The sequence below is a fragment of the Aspergillus fijiensis genome, assembly GCF_003184825.1.
Source record: "Aspergillus fijiensis CBS 313.89 unplaced genomic scaffold BO72scaffold_30, whole genome shotgun sequence".
NCBI classification, from domain to species: domain Eukaryota; kingdom Fungi; phylum Ascomycota; class Eurotiomycetes; order Eurotiales; family Aspergillaceae; genus Aspergillus; species Aspergillus fijiensis.
The window spans coordinates 248506-265798 of record NW_024469006.1 but is presented as its reverse complement, the minus strand read 5'-3'; the positions used below and the strand labels follow the sequence as shown (position 1 = coordinate 265798).

The following is a 17293-nucleotide window of genomic DNA, read 5'->3' as shown; positions in this document are numbered from 1 at the left end:
TGTCTTCAAGGTTCCCCTCTTCCTTTCCCTTCCCTTCCCAATTCTGCTGCCTTCCACCCCCAATAGCAACATATCAAAATCCAGAATTAGTGATTAGAACATACGGATACCTACTCCAGATCAACAGCACAATCCACCAATACCCAGGTACCTACCCTACATGTAGGCCGGTGGATATACAGTACAGCACAGTACACACACACACACATTCAATAAACCCGAGTCTGCTTGGCATTTCAAGACCAACGGAAGTAGTTATCGGTTATATATAGTTATCCACATGACTGAATGACTGAATGACTGGCTGACTGGCTGACTAGCAAATAACCCGCAGAAAGACGTTAAAAGGCATGATCTAACTTGGACGTCATGCTTTGGTCAGAGCATGAGGATACGATACTGAAAGGAAGGGGAGGGCAAGGGAAGGGAAATGGATGGCATCGACCGATTGCTTACTCGGAAGGAAGTCATAGCAATTCAGAGCAACTCGAAGCGATTCAAAGCAAGAAGGAACTCAAAGCAACTCAAAGCAAAAAGAGACACACACAGAGCGATGTTAAACTGTCGCGGGAATAGAAAATGATGTTTCATTTGCGGTAATCATAGCAACAAAAGCATATATTATGAACACTTCATTAACTAGCTCTTCTTTGCTAATGGAAAATCTGGAGGGAGGGACTGGAAGGGGAGAGGGAGAGATTGAGAATAAGAAAGTACGGGGAATGTTTCTCTGAAAAAAAAGGGTATCTTTTATTTGAGATTTTTTTTGTCTTTTTTTTTTTATTTTGGTCTGAAGGCGTACACCAGTGGTTGAAGGCTGAAACTAGATATACGGGGATTTGGGAGGAGGATGGGGGGACGCTAAAGTTGGGAAAGATCAGAGCAATTTTGAAGGCAAATTGCGGCTGCCCGGGGTTTCCTTACGCTTTTGCTTCAATCAGAGGGGAGGAGGACATGACGATCTAGCTAGCGGGCAGATTCTTCAGGTCACCCTTGCCTTCTTTGATCCACTCGGGGTCGATCAAGCGCTCACGCTCGGCGTAAAGCTGCTTATATGCGCCACGGATGGTGCCATCGCTGACGTGGGCCACCTGGGAGATCTCCTTGGCGGACTTGCCGTGGCCCATCAGGTACGAAGCCATGTAGATGCAGGCGGCCACGATGGACAGAGGGGAACGGCCAGCCAGGTCGCCCATGGTGGTGACGCGATCGGAGAGAGCAGAGGAGACGCTGGTGACTTGGAAGGGAAGATCGAGAAGGTTGCAGAAACGGTTGCAGAGATCGCTGGGCTTGGTGGAGGTGGTCGCGGTGTAGGTGTCGTTGGGATCGGGGACACCACCGCTCGAAACCACGGCGTTGATCCGCTCGAGGTTTTGAGCCGTGAAGAACTTCTCCAAAGCCTTGTAGATGCGTCCAATCTCCTTTCGCGTGACCTTCGTGACAGCGAAAATCTCGGTAAAGGTACGGGGCACCTTGCATTGACGACACGCAATGAAGATACAACCGGCAATGATCACGTCTTGCGATTTACCCTTGAAGGCCTTGGCGTCATCGACAATCTTGAACAGATACTTGGCGGTGTCTGCAACGTTCTTCTGAATATTGAAACCGTCGCAGAGCGCGCCAATTTCCTTGTACGCCGCCAGGAGGGCCTTGTTGGCCTTCTCACTCGACTGCTTGTTCTGAGCGCGGTAGAGGTCGCGCACTCGACCCGAGCCACCGCTGGCAATCTGAGTTTCCAACTGGTCACCATTGAGTAGCGGGTTCGTTGCGTCTCCAACACGAGATGGGTCATCGTTGTTCTGGTCATCGTTCGAAAAGGTACGCCATTCGGAGTGCATGTCGATTTCTCGATCAGCAAGCACCAGCCCGCAGGATCCGCAGACAGTTTCGTGAGAGCCGGGGAACTCGAGGTTCGGGGGGACCTCTTTGCACTCGGGGCAGATGATGTGGGCGGAAAGATTCTTCTTCCATTGCGGCTCAGCTTTCTGGGTGGCCATTTTCTCTGATCGTATCGTGTTCTCTGCGATGGACTGTGGGCTTGGCGCCGGCTCGGCTTTCGCGGATTCCCTGCAGTAGAGCGGCTTATGTTTGCGCGCACACAAACGAATGTAAAGCGGCGAGAACAGTGTGGCGACTGTTCTTCGTCAACAGAGGATTCAAATCCTCTCCAGCAACAACGCAAAGGGAGCAGCGGCGCGGATCGTGATGTCTCGCGAGCAAGTCACGTCTCTGCGTCTCACTGGCTTTCGTTCTCATGTTAGCCTGCTGCAAACCCTTTCCAAGCAAGATGAAGACAACTCCCAGCAGAAGGAGGATATGAGGACTAGACATGGGCTTGGACGATGAGCAGGCAGGGCCACTACCAGACCAGCTGCCACCGACACCTTGCCTACACCTCAGAGATGGGATCAAATTCCACGGTGAACTGATGCATCTTTACCTTTCAGAGCAGGTAAAGGACTCTTCGTCCTGCGAACAGTTCCCCAACTCAAGATAGCACGTTCCCAGCGGAGGTGCCGTCACTAATCAATCTCCGTCACTCGAGGGTCTTCGCACGCCTTGAGGCCAAGCTTGTCCGACCGCGATGAACCAGTCAAGGTCTCCGTGAACGATTACAGTCTCACGGAAAAATGGGCCGCAGAACCTGACAGGTAGCAGCTGCACGTTATGATCGGGGAGACCAGAAACGAGCAGAGCGACGTAGACGTGTCGGATTCTCAGACAAGAGAGGCCGGATAGGTGGTGGAAACAGACCTGTCCAAGAGGAGGGGAAAGGAGTGAGGAGGAGGAGGGGAGGGAGGGAGTTGGGAGGTTGAGGGACAAAGAACGAAAAGGACGAGAGTGAAGTGAGAGAGGAGAATCAGGTAAGCAAACGGAGGATTGCAGGCAGAAAGCACCTGACCTGACCTGAAAGACAGTTGAGCCGCAGCCGCTGCTGACTCAGCCCGCCAAGCCGAAGCCTCCCGAACAAACGTCGAACTTCCAACATCGGCTTTCAATCACGGTCGACAGCAATTGCTCTCCTCGCAGAAACCCACCCACCTCGAGTTTCCCCTCGTCTATCTCCCCCTTCTCTCCGTCGCGATGATGTCCCAGTCTCTCAGAGCTTCCGTGAGTTCACCGCAATATTCCCTCCGTGGTTGGCGGTATAGCCCTCCTCCGTGTGAACTGACCCTTTCTGGTAGCGCTCTCTCTTCACCCGCGTCTCTCGGCAACAGGTTTCTGTTGCCCGCCGCACTTTCCTGACCTCCGCCATCCGTCAGGGTAGGTGATCCATTCCCTTGTTCTGCCGCCGTTGTCGACTCTCGGGAACTGGTCGTGTAGTCGCATTGGCCTCGCGATGTTCGACCCGGCGTGCTCCCCACGACGCAAGTCTAACGTTCTCTCTTTCGCAGCCGACCCTGTTCAGGACCTCTACCTCCGTGAACTCCGCGCCTACAAGCCCACTCCCGTCAAGCCCGGTGATGCCGATGCTCACGTCCTGAAGTTCTCCCCCCCTGCCGCTCCCCAGTCCCCCGAGGAGGCCAACCTTGCCAGTGAGCTGAAGTCCTACGAGAGCCAGGAGGTCGAGGTCGAGGGTCAGGCCGCCGCTGGTGAGGCTGCCCCCGCTGAGGAGAGCTGGTTCGAGGAGGAGGAGGAGACTCCCGCTGCCCACTAGGTTGCTTGTCTTGACGGCAAGATAGAAGGATATCTCGGGGCTAATGGGCAAACGTGATGAGACCGATGTGATGAGCTGTCTCCCGGTTGTTGTGCCTCCGAAGGTCACTTTGTAAATTAAAACCTATTTGGAGCATATGAAGTTCTTTTTCTTTCTTTGAACCTGAATTTGAATTCGGATGTGCAGTCATGGATGGATGGGTCGTACGAGGTGCACTGGAGGGTATCGATCATGTTATACCAGCCCCGTTAGCCTCAAGCCAGCCACTGGGCATTACCCCGGAGCAGGGCTAGGCAACAGAGATTTGCGAGCCTAAGGCCACTAGGTTGTGGCGGTAGGGCGGAATTGATCGATCCGACCCGATTGATAAAGTAGAGTCGTACTCCGTACCAAGTACTGTACTCCGTACTATGTGGGAAAAAGGCAAAACCAAGTAACTACTGGAATACTTGAGACAAGAAAGCGCACACGTCCCCATTGTTCCCCGCCCGACAAACCTGATACGAACTCGTCGGGATAAGAATGGCCGGCTGCACTGATGACCCCATCGTGCGACGTGTGCAAAGGGTCAAACACAGCTGGAGCCAGCCAGCCAGCCCATCCAGAAGGGCACATGGGCGCCGGACACCGACTACCTTAACTACCGGAATACGTACCTCGCTTCGGATTCGCAAGGGATGCACATCCCCCTACCTTACAGCTTACATTTGGGCTTGAGTCAAGGGCAGCAGATCAATAACGTGTTATCCCCGTCTGCATCGGGCGAATTCAAAGAAGAGATGCATCACGCAATCGAATTTCATCATCCATCCACCAAAGAATAAGGATGAGAAGCATTGCAGATGAGATCTGTCGAATTGGACTGGACGCAGGGGGGGAGGGGAGTGGTCGTTCTTGTTCTTCATCGGGTGCCGGACGAGATATGACAGCTCCAGCACGACTCTCAGACCGCTCTCCCAGCTGTGTTTCTTAGCTTCGGTTACAGATCATCCAGTCTGGGTTTTCCCTTCTTTGTCGAAAGTTTACTTTGATAGACACTTTTTTTTGTGAAGCAAAAAAGAAAGAAAGAAAAAAAAAAACTCTTACTCGTCGTCGGAAGGGTTTGACTTCCCCGTGCGCAGGAGAAACACCAAGCTATGGTGCAATAGTCTCTTCGCTCAGCCAATGCACAGTCGATATGTTGACAACATCTCATCCTGAGGTTTTATCAAGGTTTAAATAGATCTAGTGGCATACCCACCGAACACACCCAGCCTGCAGAGTCGATCCCTTAGTCGACATGAGACACGACGAACCTGAACCGAGAGAGACATCCCATTCGGCCGGTAGGTGGCTATAACTTAGGGTGGCTGGAGTGCTGCAAGACTGCTGCTGGCTCTTTCGGCCAGCCAGTTCACTCACCCATGAAGCAGCTCACTATCTTTGTAACTGTCACACACTTCACCTGCATTCAATCCCACCGCCTGACGTTGACCGAAGACAATCCTGGAATGCAGACGGTGGTCTCCCGGTGGACCGATTATGGCTGTGCGACATTCCTCGGGGATAAACCAGATTGCGCAGAGGAATCCGCCACTGTTTCAATGATAATCAAGGATAACGATTAGATTAGGTGCACCTGAGTCAGTATATCCGTTCCCTTCCTTCGACATTGCTGAAGAATCAGGGGAGACGATGAGTACGGTAGTAGAATGAGAGACGATCCAGATAGAATGGTCTCATCTCCATTTGGGGACCAACACGATGGGGTCGGTAGGTTTTATGGGGCCCGGATGGGGCAAAGCAACGCCGGCTTAGTACGAGTAGTAGCCAAGTCGACAGGGAAACAACCAGAGGACTCGTAGGTACTGTACTCCATACCGCCGTAGGAGAGGAGACATTATTTATAGGAGAGATTGCATCATGACAGGAGCCAAGGTACAGGACTCCGTGCACACCTTAAGGATCCTCTTTCTTTTCTACTGTTTTGGCCTACTTTTTGGACGGGAGATTTGGCAGTGCCAAGTTTTTCTACGCGCGATCCATTACTCATAGTTGGTTTCACGCCGGTTGTCCGCGCCCCCCCTTCCCCTTCTCTTCCTTGTCCCTGTCCCTGTCCTCTGGCCCCCCCTCCCTCTTCCCATATAGGGTTGAATCCGTTTTGGCCTTTCTAGCTCCAGGGTCCTTGGTCTTTTTTTTCGTTGTCGCCATACCGGAAGTATGGAGTAGCCAGTATCCTCGGTACTGTACGCAGTAGAGATAACTATGTATAACCTGGTTGGTAGGCGACTACAGTAGAAGGAAACCGTCAGCAGTCTCTCACCTACACCACCAACTATTACCTCACAAAGTAAGTTATATCTGACTATCTCTAGACACCTCTTCTCTGTCGGTTGGACGTGCATGCAGCAGCAGCAGCATCCACTTTTCACTGAGTAGTGATGGGGACAGAAATGCTGGGCTGCTGTATGGTATCGTCTCGTATGTATGTACAGTATGTACAGTACATGCCCTATCGACCGATCTACTGCATGTATAGTCCTATTGTCTTCATCAGAACGCAAAAATTAAGCATTGGTCCCTTGGGGTCGAACCTACTGATAGCTAGTGTAGTTATTCATAGCAAGAGTACTGTACCGACAGAGTCAATCCCCTTCTGTAGGGTGATTCATCATGACAACGATTATTGAAAGATTCCGTTCCCCCAGAATGCAAGGCTGGAGGGGGAGGGAAGGGAGGGAGTTAAGTCGCCTTCCAGGGATTCCAGGTATTTATAGGTATTGAGACTGGCTTTTCCACAAGGGTGTGATTTCATGAGTAATCATCATCATGATGATGTTGGGTATTACAAAATCAAAGAGGAGGATACGAGGACTATCATTTCACCAAGACGATTCCTAGATCCAGGGTTGGAAGTGGTCTGCCCTGGGGTGGGGAGACGAGGTGGGCTTGTAGGGGTACGTAGTCGAGTTGCAAGTTACAACAGGCTGGTATCAATACCTTGTTGTCAATCGATTCAGAAGTAATCAATCAATCATGCGTTGTGGACAGGACAGGACGAGGCAGGACACTCATGTCAGTTCGGTTCATCTCAATTCATCATCACTCAACCACCATCCGATGCAGCTAGGAAATGGGGAGAAAAATAATAAATCCAAATAAAAATAATAATAAAATCATCGTCCTTCCTCCCACATTGAATCACAAACCACAAACCACAAACCTAATTCAGGAACAGACGGCTTCGACATCCACAGGCTGGAACCTCTCTCTCCCTTTGGATCCTTAAACGTGGAGGAAGTCCCATCTTCAATCGAGTCGGTCCTTTCTTCGCCCTCGTCTTGGTCTGCTTTTGTTGTTGCGATCACTATTGCTACTTTTGTTGTTGTTGCTGCTGCTGCTGCTGTTCTCGGGCCCGAAATAAAGAAAGCTGAAAGGGACGCTTCACTTTGAAATTTCTTTGCCTCTCCCCTCGCTGTCCCCTCTTTGCGCCCAATCTCTGGAAATTATAGGCGAAGAGACGAAGAAGAAGATTAGAAATCGAGAGAGACAAACAACTCAATCTCACGGTGGAGGGGATTGTTGGCGTTGTAAGAGACCCGTATTTCTGCCTTGAAGCCCGCCTGTTGCGCTGCCCGGATTTCCCTTTCCCTTTCTTACTTACTCTCTGACACTCACTCACTCACTCACTCTCTCTCTCCTGTCCGTCCCTCCCCTTCGCTCTCAGGCTGCTCCCCTCCCTCTCCCTCTTCATCTCCCTCTCTCCCTTATCCGCTCTCTCTCTCTCTCTCTCTCTTGTTTAAACTTCTCCTGCTCCACCACCATACTTCTTTAAAATCGTCTTCGCTTTCTCGTTACATCTCCATTCGCTTTCGCACTCCCCCCAGCCCTGTCGTTTCCTAGACAAATTTGTTGTTCCCCCTCGTTACCACGGCGTCCAACCCATGCCCCTCGCTCAATCCACTTCTCCGCCGCTATACTCCAGCCTCCCGACCCCCCCGAAACGCCGCAATTCTTCCCCGTCCGCTAAAACGACAGCGCGCGCAGCTCTCTGTCACCATTGCCAGCGTTGACTAATTCCTGTCTATTTGTCTGACAGATTGTCGAGCCTCGAAATTTCAGCTTCTCAGGAGAACATTCAGCTCGAGCGCCCGGTGATCCACCACTGTCGTATTCGCTTGTTCCTCTTCTGCCTGCCCGGACGTTCTGCCTGCACCGCCATAATCCATCGCCAGCCCGCCCTCCCCTCCACAGCCTCCGCGCCTTGTTTCCAGCAACCCACTTGCAGTAATCGCTACTTTTAATGCTAGGAGAGAAAAGTCTTTGAGCGCATGGTTTGATCTCGTGTGTCGTGCAGTTGCTGTACCTAGAGGAGCTGGCCTCCCAACCGTCCACCTGAGCTTCGATCCAATTCTCTGCTGGAGGGGAGATGTGCATCTTTCGAGGGCCCTTTACAGTCACCGTTTTATAACCCGAACGAACGAACCACGGCCATGTCTTCTTCCGAAATTATCATGACTCAACCCAATGACGAACATGCCTTTCTCAATCACGCCGCCAGTTACAACCACCTTCCTGACCTCGCGGCAGCACAAGCAGCCGCTCACCCTGGCCTCCGAAGAACATTCTCCGATCTCACACATCCCACCCAGTCGGATTCACCGTCAAAAGAGGATGTAGCAGCGGGTAAGGATATCTTGCGACGGACTTCCATCCGTTCTAAGAACAAGCCCACCATTGCCGTCTCGCGGTTCACTGTATCCGCGGAGGACTTGTCCGACTCGACAACCGGCTCAGAAGCGACCTCATTACCAGCCAAAGAACCCACCGAAACGAGACCCCCGTCGCCGGTAGCCCGTCCCTCCAAAGCTCGATCGATGTCAGGGAGACTCGTCAGTTTGGCCCGGAAACCATGGTTGTCGAACTCGCCTCCATCCGGGAAGAGCTCTCGGCTTCGGTCCCTGCGGACGGAGGAGCAATCGACATTGAATCCGCCGGTAGCATCATCCAGATCATCGCGATCGAGTCTGCAGTCGGACTCGGGCACCGAATCTGAAAGCGCGGCTCCCACCCGACGGAGAACTATACTGAACAAGCGCCCGCGGCGCCCCATGGTTGCTGTCGTTACTCAGAGCCGATTCGATGGATCGAGTACTCCCAGCAACTCATCGCCTCAGTCGCTGATGCCGAAAACATCGTTAGAAAAGCTAGCCGCATCACTCAACGTTTCGACACCCGTGCTCCCCCCAGTGCCCAAAACACCAGCCACCGCGAATCTGGCCGCTAGCATGGAATTTCCGCGCAAGAAGGATGAACTGTGGGGAGTGTTCCGCAATCTCGAGGCTGATTTTCAAAAGTGAGTTTGTTGACAGGGATATTCGTGTGGGTCATCTTTTCTTACCATTGTCCAGGTTCCAGTCCAAGTCCAGTGCTTTGAAGGCAAATGTCATTCGCTCTTCCCTATCACCCTTTCTCAACCGCAGCCATTCGCACTCGTCGTTCAAGCAGTTGCGACCTGAAGACCTAGATCGCCGAGTCAATATTCTCAACAAATGGTGGATTGGATTGATGGAGATGCTGAACGGCAAGAACAATCAGTCAATATCTGGAACCGATAGACCCGTGTATCTGGAAGCGGTGGTAGGAATAATGACGCGCCCGGAATGGAGAATACCATTTCCCATGCCTCCGTCGAGTCGAAACTTCTCTAAGTCCTTGACACATGCATCGACGTCGATATCGGAGTCGTCGGATGGTTCCTCGGGCTCGGACTTCCTTCTGGAATCTATCCACCACAATATCAGGAATATCTTCATTCAGAACCTGCTCTCCCAGATGGCTTTCGTGGTGGAGCGGATGTCGATGAGACATGCTCCGGCCAGCTTGGTCGCTTTTTGCGGGAAAGCCTGTGCCTATGCATTCTTTTTCTGCCCTGGCGTGGCAGATATTCTTGTGCGATTGTGGAACACACCACCGAGCATCTTCCGGCGAGTCCTTGACCAGTCAAAACTGGACAAGGGTAGCGGAACACGCGCGTTGGCCCAGGAACTCACCGCAAACTTCCCGGCCGCCTTGCGCAGTCTATCGTTCTACGCTCACACGGCACTTGTTCGGTATCTTCGCCAAAAGCCCGATGTTCCACTGAGTACCGCTCAAATCCCGTGGCAGAGCCCTTGGGCAACTCGATGGTGCGGTCGAGACACCGATCTCTTCTTTGTCTTTGTCAAATACATTCATGTGCTCTATGCGGATGCGCTGCCACCGGAGCTAGAAAAGTCAAAGCGTATCCTGGCACCTGGCCTGTTGCCAGTCCACTCGCAGCTTCTGGTCGTTTTAGAGGATACGCTGTACAAGCAATCAGTACCCCAGGTGCCAGACAGCACCCACACCGCGTCCGCTGTCACGTTCGACGATTTCATTGAGGGTGCCGATGCAGCTGTCTCGGCGCTGCCCTTGGGGACCGCGAACAGCCATCGATTGATGGCTGAAAACCGTCTCATCATCCTGCTGCGGGATTTTCTCTCCGAATCCTCCCTCGAGCCGAATCATGCCAGGCTATTGTATGCGGAGTCCTTTGGTACCATAATGAGGGCTGCAGCGGAAAAAACGTCGCTTTTCGATCATAACGCGTGCTTTCTTCTGTGTGACTTCGTCGAGGAAGTCATCCCAATCGTCACCCGATATTCTCTTTCCATCGAAGCCGACTTATTCGATTGGAAGTTCTGGTTGGAGGTCTGCCGTCAGATGATGCAAAGCCACAACTCTCTTACTGAGGTGCGCGTGTTCGCTTTTCTCTTCTGCATCTGGAGTACTTGGATCGCCTCGGAAGAGAGGAAAGCCGACCTCTGTCTGAAGTTCCTCCTGGACGAGTCTCTGTTCTACCATTATTTCAGTCATTGGAGTCCCATGGTTCGAGCATACTTCCAGCGTCTGCTGTGTTGGAGATTAGGTCGATTTAGTGACGACCCGACCATGCTCGACACCACCATATATGAGACACTCTACAACCGGCTGCAGCGGACCTGGAAGTACTATCAGGCTTTCCAGGCCAAAGCCGAGGAAGAGATCTCGGCACCATTGTCGTCCGCTCCCTGTACCCCGGCACCGGGGCGTAGGATCATCATTATTCGCTGCGATAACCAGCTGTCTCCGTCTAGTTTCTTTGTATCCTTCGATCGCGTCATACCTCCGGCTCCAGCGGAGAAATCAACTCTCGCAGGTAGTGCGTTATCGAAGCCGGACCCCGCGGAGAACCAACCACCCACCAAGAAGAAATGGAGTATTCTGAGAGCCATGTTTGGGGGGTCGTCGAATTCGAGAACTGGCGGTGAAGGGTCTTCGTCCAGTAGTTCCGATGAGTCAGACTCCTCTGGTTCTGATGTAGTGGGGACGGCAGAGAAGCCACCAGACAATCAGTGGCGGCAGCCCAACGGGCCCGGGGAGTTGGGGCGGCCTCGCACAGCGCATCAGCCGTATTCATTCAAATTCTCGCTGGAATGGATGGACCGGCCTCAGTGGCCGAGTAAAAACAAGCGACTGTTTACCCCTTGCCTTCCCGTGGGGTCACAACTACATCTTCAGCTGCGCAAGGCCCTGGCCAAGCAATCGGAGTGTGATACAACCTCCGAATATGTGTCCGCTACCGAGGGCGATGATGACGCCATGAGTGACGGACGACAGACCAGCCCCTACTCCGACGACCAGGACGAGACGCCGACGGAGGACACCGCTGACTCCGACAAGACAACGGACGGGCTAGACTTCAAGCTTGCCATGAACGATCGGTTCGCGGCGAGCAAATACGCGGGCCGAGCACTAGCGGAATGGGCACAGATTGTGTCGGAGTGCGATAACTTCTTCGCCCGCCGTCGCGATGAGGGCGTGCCCTGCGATCGATTGGTCGAGACCCCAACGCTGGGCGTTGAGAGTTTCCGCAAGTGATGATGGCTTGTACAGTCCAGCCACCTCCCGCTGACGACCTCCGAAACGATAACCCTCTATATCATACGACACGACCTATCCAAAATCATCCTCCACGCCTCTTTCCTTCCAAACCTGTCTCTGGCCCACAAGCATATACACCCTGGGGACGAACCATACCTAAACTAATGCATCAATCCTAATCCCGCATTCCGAACCCACCTCCATCTTGTTTTTCCTGTTCGACTCATACCCCCAGAGCACATGTATTGTATATATATATCAGGGCTTTTTCAACTGGGCCGATGGCTATTGATCTTGACACACATAAAAGAGACACGGCGCAAGTTTTCACATACAGCATCAAGGGTGTTTGTTTTCTTTTAATTTCTGGTACTGTTCTGAGTTCTAATACATGTCAACTCCGGCGTCTTCTTGTTCATGTTCATCTGGGCGGTCTGGTTTTTTTTCATGTCTGTTGTTTTCGTCATGAGAGTACAGTACAGTACAGCTTAGTACAAACTACACCTAGTAAGTGCTTATTATATTGACACGATTGGTTTCTTTCTCTCGATCTTGGGGCTTGGTGAGTTGGATTAGGCTGTAGCCTTATGGTAAATATAGTACTTACTTCCCTACCCTGTCAGAATACATATCTGTGGATTAGTATGTGCTTGACTCTCCAGATAGATGCCTCCTTGTCAATAGGACAGAAACTCGAAGATTTTCTTCTGATGTAGAATGGTTCGTAAGGTTTAGATATATCTTCCGTTACATGACCAAAGGCTCCATCATGAGTACTCCGTAGCTATCTAGTCCACTTTGGCAATCATCAACCCAACAATTACTTTTGATCCCTAATCGTCCATGCTTGTATCCGGGAATGGGGGACGGTGCTCATAACTAGGGTTTGGTTTGTAGGGCCCGGTTCTGAGGGCAGGAGCTCGAAGGACTTTTCGTAGTAGTAGTCTACGGAGTAGTCTAGTCTAGTCTAGTCTATTCTACCCTGGTCTACTATCTGGCACAGACTATAGGTACAGTATCAGGATATCGATCCGGTCAATCACCCACCGGGCCCTACGTCCCTGCCTACGGGGTAATGTAATTGGATGAGTTGAGTCGAGTGAGAGGAGGGGCGTCCCCGACTTATCTCTTGATGGGGCAGGGCAGGCAGGGCAGGACAGATTGATCCGCGGCTTTAATTTAGCTGTGGTTGTTTCGCCCCGGCCCAGAAACAAGGGGAGAAAACGCAGGATGATAAGGACCACGATCTAGACCCGAGTAAATCCTCTATAAGCCCCCCGCAACCCAGGTCCCGTTCTCTGGCTGGGTTCGAGTGATGGATCGGTGGATGTATACAGTACACTACAGTACAGTGCACGGGCTTAGTCGTGAGTAGGGAAGTAAGCTAGGCATGCTGGGTAGAGGTGGTGGCGCTTGGGATCTCTCCAGCACAGGGGGTGGAGAACCTTGAAGGGTTGACGGTTTTGTCAGGTTTCGCCGGCGTTGTCTGCAAAGCTGGAGGAGCGGCAGCGGGACGGGGGTGCACTGGCTAGCTGCAGGTGGGTTCATGGAAGTTATTTCTGGGTGCTTGTTTGGCTGCGATGAAACCTTTCCGCATGAACAAGAAAGCAAAGCGGCGGGAGGCGGGAGGTAGATGATGCATTTGCGCAAGACGAATCAGAGTCATACATCCGACCCTTAGACCGAGACAGCCACCCATAATTCAGGAGCAGTACCTCGCGAAAGGTATTCAGAATCAGAATTAAGTGCAGGAAACAGTAAGGAACACCGTATAGATTGAGAAGATAGGTACAGAGAGATAAGAGGCCAGGAGATATGGTTGTCAAGAAGGGAACAGAAAGAAAGAAGCACTTCGAAGAACATGCCATTATGTTCATGTTCCTCCAAGGGAATGATGTGTGGTGGTCTATCTACGGGCGGGATGCGGGGAGGGGGTTATTTGTGAGGCCAGATTCTCTCAGGATGCGGCGCAAATGATACACACAGAATGGAACATTGACAAAAAAAAAAAGGAAGATTGTGCAGTGGAGCTGGTGGTGTGAAAGGTGAGCATATATATGACAGGTGTGATGTGGTGCTGCTTGGTGGCCACCGCAGCTGAGACAGACAGGAAAACAAGAGGGGGAGGGGTATTTCTATAGAAAGTGGAATGATTATAGACGAGATGTGGACCCAAAGTATCAGTCGTGAACAAGGCTATTACTCGCGCTGGAGATGATGTCCGAGACTCGATCAATCCACTCCTGAGTAAGAGTCCAGTTGCCCGCGTCGATACTGTCTCGGATGGCGGGGAAAAGGGTCGGATCGTAGCCAGACCATAATTCAGGCCCGAAGATCACGTGCTTGAATTGCGTGCGGTTCGGTACCTAGGAAACTCAGTCAGTTTCGAGATTGAATTCAGCAGAGAGGAACGACTTACTCCGCCATCTGGTCGGTCGTCCAAGAGATTGGTCTCAAAATGAGCCATCCGCGCGTTGTACGACAGTCGCTGCACAGCCATCACGTTGTTCTCGAATCCGCCAGCGCCCCAAACAGCATCGTGCCAGATCTGACCCCATTGCTGGAAGTGCTCCGCATCGGCCTTGAACTTCACGGCCGCCTCATATAGAGGCTTGAAGGTGACCGTGGCCTCCGATGCTGCTTCGGCGATGGGAACACTCTTCGACTTGGCATACTGCTCCAAGTCGCTGACATAGCCACCCACGTGATTCGCGTAGCCTTCGAGGTCATAGGGCAGGATTGGGCTGTCTGCGATCTGAAGAATCAGAAGACCCCAAAATTGACCAAGGATCTTGTGGTACTGAAACTCTGGATCAACAAATTTCGTCATCCAGTCATAATTCTCGTAGCAGCTGTGGTAAGGGAACGGTTCGCCAGCGAAGCCAAAGTCCACGCTGGAGGTTCCGGCGATATCCTGGAAAGCCACATAATCGCTCCCGGCTCCCAGCGGACCCAGTCTCTTCTTGTTCTTCTGCCACAAATCCTTCAGGGTTTCATTACTGATGGGATCTGCGATGCGGCCAAGAATCTGCGTGACGACCCGCTCAAAGAGGGGACACCCAGCGGCCTCGAATTCGTGACCGCTAACTCCCACGTCGACGTTGATGTAGGCGTAAGCGTTCTCCTTGAGCGCCTTCAATTCTTTCTCCACATGCTCTGTCGAACCGACGAGGTTATATTCTTCGGCATCCCAGCTGATGAATTCGATAGTGCGCAAAGGACGCCAGCCGAAGGTGAGAAGTTCCCCGAAGACCCGAACCAGCTCCAGGAACACTGCGGTACCGCTGCCAGGGTCGGCGCTTCCGAGACACCATGAGTCACGGTGATTGCCAATTATGATCTTCTTCTCCGGTTGTTCCAAGCCAATTATCCTGCCAACCACGTTGTAGATGGGCTGTCTTTCCACCTCGTCTTGGAGGTTCATGAGATTGACGGTTGGCGAGGACTTGGCTCCCGTCCACCACTGTTTCACCTCCGGAACGCCGCCAACCCACTTTTCTGGCACTTGCGCACCATGGCCATCCAGGACTTGAAGAAGCCTCTGGGCGTCGCGCCAGGCAAGCGGAATGCTGGGGATATTCGGCAGCCCCTGGCTTTCCTCTGGTTTGAGCCTCTTCTTTTCATCTGGCGTAGAGGCAAACCCGGGCGAGAGGACATCTCCGACGACCCACGACATCAGACTGACTGCCCCACGTTGTGTTCCATCGGCAGGCATATAACGTCCCTCGGGGTAGGCAGGACCCTGGACAAAGCCATCCTGCGCCGGATCCGAATAAATGATGCAGCCTACCGCGCCAGCAAGTTCGGCGGCCTTGACTTTGAGAGCACGATCAGACTCCGTGCCTCCATAGCGGACCAGCGCTATGGATCCATTCACGTCGATGCCTTGCTCTACTAGGTAATGGAAATCCTCGCGAGAGCCGAAATTGGCGTAGAGAAGGTGGCCCGTGACGTTCCCAGATTTTGAATGTCCGTGGAAAACCAACGTTTGCTCTTCTTTCTCCTCCAGCGCTGCCTCCCAGGCCAATTGAGGAGGGTCCACAATAGCCACCCGTCTGCCGTCGGGAGTAGGGTAGTTCAAGTACACCTGGAATTCCTCCATTTCAACCTCGTCGAACGCCGCCTTTTTGAACTCCGATTCCACCCATTCTGCAAGCACATAACTACCTTCCGTACCGGCCATATGAGGGTAGGCGGTCAGCTTTTTCAGATTCTCGGCGATATTGGTCTCGTTGATATGTCCCTGAACAAAGTTCTCCACGGACGCGGCACTGTATGACTGTCCCATGATAAATCGAGTATTCATGTTGAAGATGTCCGATATGAAGAAGATATAAACCACGGTGACAACCAGGAAAACTCCGAAAAGACGTAGTAATATCATGCACGCGTTGTTCTTCAGCCCTGCACGAGCATCGTCGAGACGTATCGTGAACCGAAACGTAGGGAGGAAGCGGCGAAATGGTAGATTGAAGGAGGAGAGGGAGCGAGTCAAGTTGTTGAAGCGCTTCGAGAATCGCGACCGCAACTGTGAGCGGCGAGAGGATGACTGAGGGCCATCTTCTACGTCCATCTGATCGAGTTCCCGTCGCAACTCTTCCATGGACCCTCGTTCCGATCTCGAGCCGGTCGAGTCGAGGTCATCGATACTGTTGCGGGCGGACTCGACGGTGGGAGGCTGATAGCCACGAGGTCGGGCCTCCGCCCGCGGAGTGGTATCCGGACCACTCCGGTGAAGAAGGCCTTGTCGTTCAGCATTGTCGCCTGCTTCGTCGGACGAATCGAGATGGGACCGGGAAGAGCCAGGACGGGCACCGATGGCCTCCTCGTAGGTAGGAATCGGCAGGGATTCGTAGTCGAACTTCTGATCGTTACCCATGGCGGGAGGTATGGAGCTCCCGGGAGCCGTGCGACGTAGATAGTATCACAGATACAGAAATCAGCGGAGAATCAGTGGGATCATGATCTGAATGAGGCAAAGGATACAAGCGCAAACATGCTCCCCGAATGGCGAGCTTAGAAAATGATTGGCAAGGGAAGTTCCCCCCGAAACGATGGAGGGGGGGGGAGGAAGCCGGTGGTTCAGGGATTCTAGAATGCGATTAATGGCATCCAGAATGGTCAGCAGTGCAACCGGGCTTGAGGAAAAGAATGAAAGAAGCCCGATAATGGGGCAGTTGCGACCTGGATCGATCGATAGGGAGGTGATTGATGGTTAGGTGGAGGACAGATGATTAGTTTGAGTTCGATTTGGTCTTCCCCGGATCAAGCCGCTCAGAGAGACAGCTGAGAGAGAGGCTTACGGGATAACGCGTGGCGCAGTTTGTCCATTCACTCAGTTCAGTTGGCTCCGGCTCGGCTCTCCTCTCCTTAGGCAGAAGAGTTCCCTCGGTGGCTCTTCTTCTGGGTTCCTGGATCAGACTTCTCCCGACCGGATCGTCAGGGCACACACACATACACTGAGTCGAGGATCGACATTGTCAACGGTTATGCTGATGTATGTAGTATTTAGTCTCAATGGTGACAACGATTATGATGGATGATGATACTGCATCATGAACAACAGAATCTTTTTGTGCATGACGAGGAGGATTCAACGGCAGGTCCGCAAGTATTGTAGGCGGTATCATTACGGAGGGCTGAATACACATCTCATACGCCATGAAACTGTCCCTTATCAGCATGATCACGGCGAGTATGTTGGGTATC

General features: G+C 52.4%; 5 protein-coding genes across 5 annotated transcripts; 2 read left to right on the top strand and 3 right to left on the bottom strand.

Annotated features, from left to right (window-relative positions):
* Nucleotides 1-962: 962 nt before the first annotated feature.
* BO72DRAFT_469419 (transcription factor SUA7) lies at nucleotides 963-2000 on the bottom strand (the record flags this gene model as incomplete). Its single annotated transcript, XM_040946957.1, has 1 exon — nucleotides 963-2000. One exon carries the CDS (start codon nucleotides 1998-2000, stop codon nucleotides 963-965), a length of 1038 nt encoding a protein of 345 aa, XP_040800288.1.
* A 1013-nt stretch (nucleotides 2001-3013) lies between these two features.
* On the top strand, nucleotides 3014-3905 carry BO72DRAFT_528664 (ATP synthase subunit H). Its single transcript, XM_040950195.1, has 3 exons — nucleotides 3014-3114; nucleotides 3189-3267; nucleotides 3399-3905. Exons 1-3 carry the CDS (start codon nucleotides 3088-3090, stop codon nucleotides 3659-3661), a joined length of 369 nt encoding a protein of 122 aa, XP_040800287.1. The 5' UTR covers nucleotides 3014-3087; the 3' UTR covers nucleotides 3662-3905.
* Nucleotides 3906-5587: 1682 nt separating this feature from the next.
* Nucleotides 5588-6469, bottom strand: BO72DRAFT_145125 (uncharacterized protein). The gene is made up of 3 exons (XM_040939190.1): nucleotides 6239-6469; nucleotides 6007-6181; nucleotides 5588-5929 (listed from the first exon to the last, which is right to left on the bottom strand). Exons 1-3 carry the CDS (start codon nucleotides 6259-6261, stop codon nucleotides 5702-5704), a joined length of 426 nt encoding a protein of 141 aa, XP_040800286.1. The 5' UTR covers nucleotides 6262-6469; the 3' UTR covers nucleotides 5588-5701.
* Nucleotides 6470-8133: 1664 nt separating this feature from the next.
* On the top strand, nucleotides 8134-11581 carry BO72DRAFT_497306 (DUF1765-domain-containing protein; the record flags this gene model as incomplete). Its single annotated transcript, XM_040948686.1, has 2 exons — nucleotides 8134-8996; nucleotides 9052-11581. 2 exons carry the CDS (start codon nucleotides 8134-8136, stop codon nucleotides 11579-11581), a joined length of 3393 nt encoding a protein of 1130 aa, XP_040800285.1.
* A 2031-nt stretch (nucleotides 11582-13612) lies between these two features.
* Nucleotides 13613-16775, bottom strand: BO72DRAFT_145048 (M28 family metallopeptidase). The gene is made up of 2 exons (XM_040939189.1): nucleotides 14004-16775; nucleotides 13613-13950 (listed from the first exon to the last, which is right to left on the bottom strand). The coding sequence occupies exons 1-2, from the start codon at nucleotides 16461-16463 to the stop codon at nucleotides 13765-13767; spliced, it is 2646 nt and encodes an 881-aa protein (XP_040800284.1). The 5' UTR covers nucleotides 16464-16775; the 3' UTR covers nucleotides 13613-13764.
* Between the last annotated feature and the right edge of the window lie 518 nt (nucleotides 16776-17293).

Excerpts from the sequence above, each read along its gene's own strand:
- BO72DRAFT_528664 (XM_040950195.1), top strand. The coding sequence starts at position 3,088 with ATGATGTCCCAGTCTCTCAGAGCTTCC. Across the intron at positions 3,115-3,188 it reads CCCAGTCTCTCAGAGCTTCC|CGCTCTCTCTTCACCCGCGT; the intron begins GTGAGTTCACCG and ends CCTTTCTGGTAG. Across the intron at positions 3,268-3,398 it reads GACCTCCGCCATCCGTCAGG|CCGACCCTGTTCAGGACCTC; the intron begins GTAGGTGATCCA and ends TCTCTTTCGCAG.
- BO72DRAFT_145125 (XM_040939190.1), bottom strand. The coding sequence starts at position 6,261 with ATGAATAACTACACTAGCTATCA. Across the intron at positions 6,182-6,238 it reads AATAACTACACTAGCTATCA|GACTATACATGCAGTAGATC; the intron begins GTAGGTTCGACC and ends TGAAGACAATAG. Across the intron at positions 5,930-6,006 it reads AGAAGAGGTGTCTAGAGATA|TCGCCTACCAACCAGGTTAT; the intron begins GTCAGATATAAC and ends CTTCTACTGTAG.
- BO72DRAFT_145048 (XM_040939189.1), bottom strand. The coding sequence starts at position 16,463 with ATGGGTAACGATCAGAAGTTCGACTACGAATCCCTGCCGATTCCTACC. Across the intron at positions 13,951-14,003 it reads ACGACCGACCAGATGGCGGA|GTACCGAACCGCACGCAATT; the intron begins GTAAGTCGTTCC and ends TGAGTTTCCTAG.